The following is a 10815-nucleotide window of genomic DNA, read 5'->3' on the forward strand; positions in this document are numbered from 1 at the left end:
GATAATGAATGAGATGGAGTATTAGACAGTCTCACGGTCTGATGAGGGGGAGCTCTGAGGATCTGAACCTGAGGTAGAAGCCACAGGAGAGGGAGACAGAACACACAGCGCAGGTACCTCCGCATCCGATCTCATATCAGAAGCCCCCAGGGAAGAAGGCGTCAGAACCTCTGGATCCAGGGCAGCGAAGCTGTTTCTAGACTCCAGTCTAGAGTCCAGTCCGAGCTTAACTTTGACAAGTAGGCCCCGTTGCCAGAGGTTGCTGTTTTCAACTTCCACGGCAAGTGACATATCTCCATGGCTGGTTGGTAGGATTGAGAACAGGAACATCCACCAAGTCATTCAGGAGCACCCTACTAAATCCATTCTCTAGGTAAGGGGTAGACTCCTTTGGGGAGGGATCCCTGCAGAGTACCGGCCAGTCGGCTATGGAGAGCCGACACGGCAGCGACACTTCTACCAGGCCAGAGCGACGTTCGGCTACTGAGGTAGAAGAGAAAGAAAATGTAGGTGGCCGTGGATTCCCCAGTAGCTTGTGTAAGTCTGCTACTTGTTTGCTAAGAGTAGCCACTTTGCCCCTGTAGTCCTCTGCAAGCAAACAGTTGCTATATTGAAAGTATGGGAGGTCCACATTGCCCCAGAATAAAGTAAAATAAGCACAGCTCCTGTAGCGTTAAATACATTTGTTAGCGTCCTCCGTTTGAGGCTACAGGCTAGCTAGGCTAGCTAAGCCAGCTGGGCTTCCTTGTCTCTCTACTTGACAGGGAATTCTCAACTTTTCTGAGAGAGAATTACACGGCTATTAAAACTGTCAGGACAAGGTAAGCCTACACCAAACACACAATTAATGTGAATGTTTGTAAAATTCCAATGTGAAAAATGGATTGTAACTGTGGCTAGAAAAACACATTTCGTCAACAAGTCTTCATGGGATTTCTGTTAATGCAACTCTATGCAGCCAATGGCAATGTCCGCTTTAGGTACAGTATATTGTCAGGAGCCGCTTGTGTATTTGACAGCTCTAACGCAGTTCCACCTCCAACACAGCAATCAAAGCCCTTTCTGACAGGTCTACTGTGCCCAATAGCATAATCTTTAATGAGACTCTGTTGCATATGATTCACCGTTCATCCTTTGCATGAAAGCCACAAGCTTTCATGCTAAATGTAAGCTTAATTCAATAGCAGCTAATGCTGAAACAGGCACAAGGCCAGGGGTATCAGACAGAATGTACCACTCCATAGGTTAAAGCAACCGATTACAGCTAAAGTGGTCATCATGATATTGCCAAAATAGCCCAAATAGCCTTGCCAAGGTTACTCTGGTGGTTTGAGCTGAACTTGAGATATGTGGGATATCGGCCACCGTCATAGGCGTCAGCTGTTTTGAGTGTGCCCGCTTTGGCTGGCCTGTGGTGATGCTTCGGCCCAATCTGGAGGTGTCAGCTGCTAATTCTCAAGGCCATGTGGTTGTGTGCAGGTTGGGACGCACAAGACTGTCTGCGCTGTTTGTGAAAGGCCATAAGTATGCAGCTTAGTGGAATCTGCTGAGAATAGTTATTTTGCTGTTCAAAACAGTTTTGGGGCCTTTTTGGACAAAATGTAAAGTAAATATTTAATTGTTGCCTATATTGGTTATGAAGGACTTTTAGCAAAACACTCTCTGATCAAAAACTTTGTTTTAGCATTTTGGATATATTAACTGGTCTTCAAGTGTTTGAAACTGTAGGCATCATTGTATAATAACTCACAGTAGCACTAGTGATGTACTGAGAGAGTAACATTTGAATTGCAAAGACAGACCCGAGTGGAGCAGCGGTCTAAGGCACTGCATCTCGGGGCTAAAGGCGTCACTACAGTCCCTGGTTTGAATCCAGGCTGTGTCACATCCGGCCGTGATTGGGAGTCCTATTGGCCAGCACACAATTGTCCCAGTGTTGTCTGGGTTTGGCCGAGGTAGGCCGTCATTGTAAATAAGAATTTGTTCTTAACTGACTTGCCTAGTTAAATAAATACGTTTTCAATAAAAAAGTTTTAAGACAGAGATACTACAGGCAGGTTGGACCCATAAAACAGAGAATGCATGGTACAGTATGGAAGGAGAGAAAGAAGTTAGACTAGCCATATAGACACAGACATAAACATAGACAAACCAGACAGGACCTACCGACAGCTTGCTCTCATCCTCTGGTGCCCCGGGACTCACAGCCTTCACATCGAAGAAAAGAGAGAGGGAGAAAGAAAAAGAGCACATAGATGTGAAGCATGCCTTTACAATCCAGAGACAGGCAGATGAAGACAGTAGAGAGACATTAGTGTCATAGTGATGATGATTTGACGAGAATGGATTCAAGAGACTGACACCACTGTAGTGCTGTGTCTACTGTATATCAGTCATTATATAGCTGACCAAGATAGGCTCCTGATTAAAAAACGTGTTTCTCAGCAGACTTTTGAGATTTATCAGCCACATGGAAAACCACTCAAGCTAAGGGCAAATCCTTGGGGAAAAAAGGAGTTATAGTAATGGCGGACATGCATGAAGATGGCCGCTCTCATGTACTTACCATGGTTGCCTCATTTGCTAAGTTTGCCGAATTATACATTGCTCTCCGTTCTGCTTTTTTTGTATCAGCATTATTTAGCATAAAATAAATGAAAAGGTAGATTGTGCTGATTTATTAAAATCGATAGTTACATATCGCAATATTATTTTGGCCGATATTATATCGATACTTTGACTCCAAGTATCTATCTGTAAAAAATGCTAAGTAGAGTTAGCTAGCGCTAGACAGCTGTACCTGCTCCAAAACTCTGGTATTTTTCATTCTATAGCTAGTTCTACATTTTTGTTTTAAATAGTGAGCCAACATGTTGTCATCACTTTTATTTCCAAGACTTATCAAAACAAACTTCTCAAGCATCTCTGCAGCAGACAACGACAATTTGAAAAAAATAAAAAGTGGATTGGGCTGATTTATTAAAATCGATACAGTGAGCAAAATGTTTGGAACATGAAATTGCAATAAAATTGCCGTATTGAACCGCAATACATATAGAATTGTGAAAATTGTGAGAATCGCAATACATATCATATCAGTAACTAAGAATTGTGATAAAAATCATATCGTGAGGTCCCTGTTAATTCCCAGCCCTAGACGTCATATTTGAATTCCTCCATCCTTATGCACCTTCAGTACCTCACCATTGAGCCTGATTAGTGCCATACAGCAATGCACAACTTGGCTGCCATAATTTGATGAGTAAACCCATAACAGACTCTAGGGTTTCAAGATTCCAATCCTCTACTAGGTTAAGTTAAGCCTAGAATTCTCTAATACAAGCTATTAAAATAGAACCGACCTTTGACATGACCAGTTTGTTTCCTCATCAATCTACACACAATAACGTATAATGACAAAGCAAAAACAGGTTTTTAGAAATGTTAACAAATTACTTTTTTTTTTAAATACAGAAATATTACATTTACATAAGTATTCAGACCCTTTACTCAGTACTTTGTTGAAGCACCATTGGCAGTGATTACAGCCTTGAGTCTTCTTGGGTATGACGCTACAAGCTTGACACACCTGTATTTGGGGAGTTTCTCCCATTCTTCTCTGCAGATCCTCTCAAGCTCTGTCAGGTTGGATGGGGAACGTCGCTATACAGCTATTTTCAGATTTCTCCAGAGATGTTCGAGCTTTTTTGGTCCTCCAATAATCGGTATCGGCGTTGAAAAATCATACCTCGACCTCTAGTCCAGAGTAGTCCAGAGTAGTGATGCTAGTCGGGCAGGCGGATTCGGGCAGCGAACGGTTGAAAAAAATGCATTTGGTTTTGCTAGGGTTTAAGAGCAGTTGGAGGCCACAGAAGGAGTGTTGTATGGCATTGAAGCTCATTTGGAGGTTAGTTAATATAGTGTCCAAAGAAGGGACAGATGTATACAGAATGGTGTGGTCTGCGTAGAGGTGGATCAGGGAATCACCAGCAGCAAGAGCGACATCGTTGATATATACAGAGAAAAGAGTCGGCCCGAGAATTCAACCCTGTGGTACCCCCATAGAGACCGCCAGAGGTCCGGACAACAGGCCAGATTGTGTATGGATTGTGTATGTGTGCCATTCCAAGGGTGAATGGGAAAGACAAAAGATTTAAGTGCCTTTGAACAGGGTATGGTAGTAGGTGCCAGGCACACCGGTTTGTTTCAAGAACTGCAACGCTGCTGTGGTTTTCACACTCAACAGTTTCCTGTGGGTATCAAGAATGGTCTACCACCCAAAGGACATTCAGACAACATGACACAACTGTGGGAAGCATTGGAGTTAACATGGGCCAGCATACCTGTGGAACACTTTCGACACCTTGTAGAGTCCATGCCCAACAAATTGAGGCTGTTCTGAGGGCAATATTAGTGTTCTTAATGTTTTATACAATCAGTGTAAACTCAACTCATATTACAACCCGGATCAGTCCACCAACAAAGTTTGTTTTAATCAAAGTAAGCACCCTGACAGTAGCCTAAGCACCCTCCTCGTATCTTCTATCCTTTGCCTAGACCTGGACCTATACACGAACATGCAACAAAAAAATAGGGAGTGAACGATTTACACAAATGTTTAAGCTACTTTTTTTTACCACAAGGATACAGGCTACAATTTGTGTTAACTTCATTGGGATCGGTGTTCGGTTAAGCTAACGTAGGCTAATGCGTTTAGCATGAGGTTGTAAGTAAAAAATAAAATTTCCCAGGACATAGACATATCTGTTATTGGCAGAAAGCTTAAATTCTTGTTAATCTAACTGCACTGTCCAATTTACAGTATCTATTACAGTGAAATACCATGCTATTGTTTGAGGAGAGTGGACAATTTTGAACATGAAAAGTTGTTAATAAACAAATTAGGCACATTTGGGCAGTCTTGATACAACATTTTGAACATAAATGCAATGGTTCGTTGGATCAGTCTAAAACGTTGCACAATACAATGCTGCCATCTAGTGGACAAAATCTAAATTGCACCTGTGCTGGAATAATACATTATGGCCTTTCTCCTGCATTTCAAATATGATGGTATAAAAAAATACAACAGAACAGTTGTTTTTTTCTTTGTATTATCTTTAGTCAGATCTATTGTGTTATATTCTCCTACACTCCTTTCACATTTCAACAGACTTCAAAGTGTTTCCCTTCTAATAGTACCAATAATAGTACCAATAATAATGCATATCCTTGCTTCAGGGCCTGAGCTACATTCAGTTAGAATGTCATTTTAGGCGAAAATTGAAAAAATTATCCTTAGAAATGTGCCTGTGGGATGATTTCAGGCAAATTAATGGAATACTTTCTTATCCATTTATTTTCACCTACAGTATTTATTAATCCACGGAGACTGTGATTGGCCACTGAATATCAACAAGTAAGATACAGACTAGACGCGTTACCCAACTCATTCAGTAAATGAATGAGTTGGGAAAAATGTACAGTACCAGTCAAATGTTTGGACACACCTACTCATTCAAGGATTTTTATTTATTTTTACATCAAAACTATTAAATAATTATTCCAAGTAACAGACATCTCAACATCAACTGTTTTAGAGGAGACTGCGTGAATCAGGCCTTCATGGTCGAATTGCTAAAAAGAAACCACGACTAACGGAGAAGAAGAAGAGACTTGCTTGCGCAAAGAAACACGAACAAAGGACAGTAGACAGGTGGAAAACTGTCCTTTGGTCTGATGACTCCAAATTAGAGATTTCTGGTTCCAAACACCATGTTTTTGTGAGACGCAGAGTAGGTAAACGAACGATCTCCACATGTGGTTCCCACCGTGAAGCAGGGAGGAGGTGGTGTGATGGTGTGGGTGTGCTTTGCTGGTGACACTGTCAGTGATTTATTTAGAATTCAAGGCACACTTAACCTGCACAGCATTCTGCAGCAATTCACCATCCCATCTGGTTTGCGCTTAGTGGGACTTTCCTTTGTTTTTCAACAGCACAATGACCCAACACACCTACAGGTAAGGGCTATTTGACCAAGGAGAGTGATGGAGTGCTGCATCAGATGACCTGGCCTTCACAATCACCTGACCTCAACCCAATTGAGATGGTTTGGGATGAGTTGAAGGAGTGAAGGAAAAGCAGCCAACAAGTGCTCAGCATATGTGGGAACTCCTTCAAGACTGTTGGAAAAGCATTGCAGGTGAAGCTGGTTGAGAGAAAGCCAAGAGCGTGCAAAGCTGTCATCAAGGCGAATGTGGCTACTTTTTATATTTTGAATGTTTAAAGCTTTTTTGGTTACTACATGAATCCATATGTGTTATTTCATAGTTTATGTCTTCACTATTATTCTACAACGTAGAAAATAGTAAAAATAAAGAAAAATCATTGAATGAGTAACTTTTGACCGGTACTGTATATACATTGCATTTGGAAAATATTCAGACACCTTGATTTTTTCCACATGTTGTTACGTTTCATGAGCTGAAATAAAAGATCCCTGAAATGTTCCATATGCCCAAAAAGTTTATTTCTCTAAAATGATGTGCACAAATTTGTTTACATCCCTGTTAATGAGAATTTATCCACCTGACAGGTGTGTCATATCAAGAAGCTGATTAAACAGCATGATCATTACACCTAATTTTAGGCGTATATAGATTGGAACATACACGGACAACACACACTGCACATATTGTGCTGGGGAAAAGGCCACTCTAAAATAGTTCTGTCTGTAATAAAGCCCTTTTGTGGAGAAAAACTCATTCTGATTGGATGGGTCTGGCTCCAAAGTGGGTGGGCCTATGCCCTCCAAGACCCACCCATGGCTGCGTCCTTGTCCAGTCATATGAAATCCATAGATTAGGGTCTAATGAATTTACTTAAATTGACTGATGTCCTTATATGAACTGTAACTTAAATTGTTGCATGTTCCGTTTATATTTTATTTCAGCATAGTTTGGGTAAAATGTGTATATTTATGTTGTATATACAAGGTGCATTTGTAAAAGAGACCTACAGTTGAAGTCGGAAGTTTACATACACTTAGGTTGGAGTCATTAAAACTCATTTTTCAACCACTCCACAAATTTCTTGTTAACAAACTATAGTTTTGGCAAATCGGTTAGGACATCTACTTTGTGCATGACACAAGTCATTTTTCCAACAATTGTTTACAGCCAAATTATTTCACTTATAATTCACTGTATCACAATTCCACTGGGTCAGAAGTTTACATACACTAAGTTGACTGTGCCTTTAAACATCTTGGAAAATTCCAGAAAATTATGTCATGGCTTTAGAAGCTTCTGATAGGCTAATTGACATAATTTGAGTCAATTGGAGGTACACCTGTGGATGTATTTCAAGGCCTACCTTCAAACTCAGTGCCTCTTTGCTTGACATCATGGGAAAATCTAAAGAAATCAGCCAAGACCTCAGAAAGACTGTGATCCGCTTGTTTAGTATGGCTAGAATCGAGGGAGTAGAAGTGTGTAGGGCTCATGCGAGGATCGAATGAGCATCCCCATCACAGGGTTCCAACACCTAAACATTTTATCTAACAAAAGGACCTAGAGCTCCCTTTTAGTCCAGATTCATCAGGACTGAACTGCTAAAACCTTCCTTAGTCATTCCATATCTGTTGAATAATCCCTGATTTAGAATAAATCCACTTAAATTCTCTGTACCTTTTGTTAAAGGAAACCCAGAGAGGCAGATGGAACAGGAAAATATGCCAGATAATACTGCTTTGCTCATTAAGCCAGTGTTAAATATCATGACTAATAATCACATAGGGAGATTAGCATGTCCTCTGGAGTCACTGTGCGTGCTAATCCCGACAGCTCTGGTCCCAGTTCTTATGTAATGTCACATCAGGATCATTCCTGGAAACGGATTATGGATTATTATGTGTAAAACTGACCTCCTGTTCCTCCTGTGCAACTTTTGCTATCCATTAAAAGTCCTAAAAGTAGAAGAATCGTAGTGATCTGAATTTCACATCCACTCATTCAAATATGAGGGGATTAGCTCGTGGGACAGCAGTAGCCTAGAGGTTAGGGAGGAGGACTTCCGTTTTCTGGTTCAAGCACGGGGCCGTGCGACACAAGAATGGAACTGAACTGACAGCTGGAAGGCTGCTGGTCTCTGATACCATGTATAGGGCTCTGTGTTTTGGGCAATTAAATGAGGCACTGTGTATTTACAGCATTATCCCGCTAGTGTCTCCCATCAATCAATTAATCAATCAATGTCTGTTTGTGTAGTATTTGTAGATTTGTGATTCTACACCTCACTTTGCTTACGCTGATCCTCTCCAACAAACTCAATCTCTGGTCATCGGAAATTGTAAAAATGAGTAAATTAGGGGCAGTTAAAAGGGAAAGTCAGTGAAACCAACCATGGAAGTACAAAGAAAAGAATAGATAGGCTAATTCAAGATCAGAATATCGCTTGAAAAATAGTGTCAATACCCTGCTGGGGTGCTTGTTGCAGGTAACAATTCAGTATATGCTGCAAAACTATTACAATACCTTAGACTAAAAAATAAACTGTGCAATAGACCGCCATCTGAAGTTAAGAAATAAAACAAATGAAAAAGCATCTCCATAATTACAGACGAATCCAATGACACAAATGACCAATAGCCTATGTTCTTATTTTGTGTCTTCCAAAAAAGAGCTGGGTGAAGAAGTAAAAGTTGTTCTGGATGTTAAAGTTTATTTACAGTCAGTTAATATTCAACAGTGTTGGAAAGTACAGCACAGACCAGTTAATCGTAAAAGTGTGCATACACTTAATCAGGCTATTGATAAACTCAACACATATTACAACCCGGATCAGTGCAAAAGAAAGTTTGTTTCAATCAACCAGCTTCCCAATTTAAGGCAATAAGGATTTTTGATCGCCAACAAGTGATCATTTTGAAAGTAAGCACCCTCCAGTTATATTCTATTCCTGGCCTGGTTTCAACAAAGAATGTTACAGAGAAATGGACCAATACACACAGCATGGAAACCAAAATGTGGATTGAACGATTTATGCAACTGTAGGTAATTTTTTAGTCACTTCAGTGCCTTGCAAAAGTATTCATCCCTCTTGGCGTGTTTCCTATTTTGTTGCATTACAACCTGTAATTTAAATATATTTTTTATTTGGATTTCATGTAACGGACATACACAAGATAGTCCAAATTGGTGAAGTAAAATGAAATGAAAAAAAATTACTTAAAAAAATGGAAAAGTGGTGCGTGCGTATTCACTCCCTTTGCTATGAAGCCCCTAAATATGATCTGATGCAACCTTCAGAAGTCACATAATTAGTTAAATCAAGTATACCTGTGTGCAATTGAAGTGTCACATGATCTGTCACATGATCTCAGTATATATACACCTGTTCTGAAATGCCCCAGGGACTGCACCACCAAGCAAGCGGCACCATGAAGACCAAGGAGCTCTCAAAACAGGACAGGACAGGGCAGGGACAGGGACAAAGTTGTGGAGAAGTACAGATCAGGGTTGGGTTATAAAAAAAGAAAGAAACTTGAATATTCCATGGAGCACCATTAAATCCATTATTAAAAAATGGAAAGAAGGGCCTCCCGAGTGGCACAGTGTGCCACTAGAGATTCTGGGTTCGACTCCAGACTGGCTGTCACAGCCGCCGTGACCGGGAGGCCCATGGGGCGGCGCACAATTGGCCCAGCGTCGTCCGGGTTTGGCCGGCACTAGCGACTCCTGTGGCGGGCCGGGAGCAGTGCACGCTGACACGGTCGCCAGGTGTACAGTGTTGCTGGCTTCAGGGTTGGATGGGCATTGTGTCAAGAAGAAGGGCGGCTTAGTTGAGTTGTGTTTCGGAGGATGCATAAGAACTATCTAGATGCGCTGCATCTGCATTTTTTTATTTTATTTAACCCTTATTTTGACAGCGAGTCAATGCTGAGACCAAGGTCTATTTTCCAGATGAGCCCTGTTTAGCACACCTATACATATCAAAATAAAATATACACATTAAACTACACACGTAGGCATGAAGCTGTTGAGCAGCAAGACTGAGCTGTTTTTCGCCTCTGCCACAAGGCTTCTTAGATTTGCCTTGAGAAGATAATAATAATGATCTTGAAGGAAAGGCACAACAAGTCAAAAAGCTACCCACTTGCTAATTACTAGCCCCTTCAATTTTCTAAAAAGCACAACTAATTACAGGAGATGCCACATCACTGATTTCCCACAAGGCAATGCTCCACATGCCCACAGAACTAATCAAAATTGCTCTCCCTCCAATCAGGCTGCTCTTGTTGATTGGAGGCCAGATAAATAACACTGTGTCATTTTCACAAATGCATGCTTCAAGCAAATACATTTATTGATCAGTATGAACTGTATTAGTATATTAGTTCACAGGCAATAAATTGGTTGATGTTGCTGTTTTTATGGATGATTGCAAAAACTACTTCCCCCTAAGGGATAATAACACTTTATACAACTATTACTATTAATACTGGGCAGTGGTGTAAAGTACTTAAGTAAAAAATACTTTAAAGTACTAATTAAGTAATTTTGGGGAGTCTAATATTAAGCGAGCCATATGTCACCATGTTCTTGTTTTTTAAATTCATGGATAGCCAGGGGCACACTCCAACATTCAGATACAATTTACAAACGAAGCATGTGTGTTTTAATGAGTCCGCTAGATCAGAGGCCGTAGGGATGACCAGGGATGTTCTGTTGATAAGTGTGTGAATTTAGCTATTTCATTTACTTTGATACTTAAGTATATTTTAAATATTCTAAACATACTTTTAGCCTTTTACT

General features: G+C 40.6%; 1 protein-coding gene across 4 annotated transcripts in view; it reads right to left on the reverse strand.

Moving 5' to 3' along the window:
* LOC139416214 (sodium/potassium/calcium exchanger 2-like) overlaps positions 1–10815 on the reverse strand; it is a 168057-nt gene that overhangs the window by 100429 nt on the left and 56813 nt on the right. For 3 of the 4 annotated variants that reach the window (XM_071164623.1, XM_071164621.1, XM_071164622.1), the window contains one exon: positions 2167–2208. The exons of the other annotated variant lie outside the window; for it this stretch is intronic. In XM_071164623.1, coding sequence (XP_071020724.1) covers positions 2167–2208 — 42 coding nt within the window. The remainder of the gene's footprint in view (positions 1–2166; positions 2209–10815) is intronic. 4 annotated transcript variants of the gene reach the window in all.

The sequence above is a fragment of the Oncorhynchus clarkii genome, chromosome 9, assembly GCF_045791955.1.
Source record: "Oncorhynchus clarkii lewisi isolate Uvic-CL-2024 chromosome 9, UVic_Ocla_1.0, whole genome shotgun sequence".
Lineage (NCBI taxonomy): Eukaryota > Metazoa > Chordata > Actinopteri > Salmoniformes > Salmonidae > Oncorhynchus > Oncorhynchus clarkii.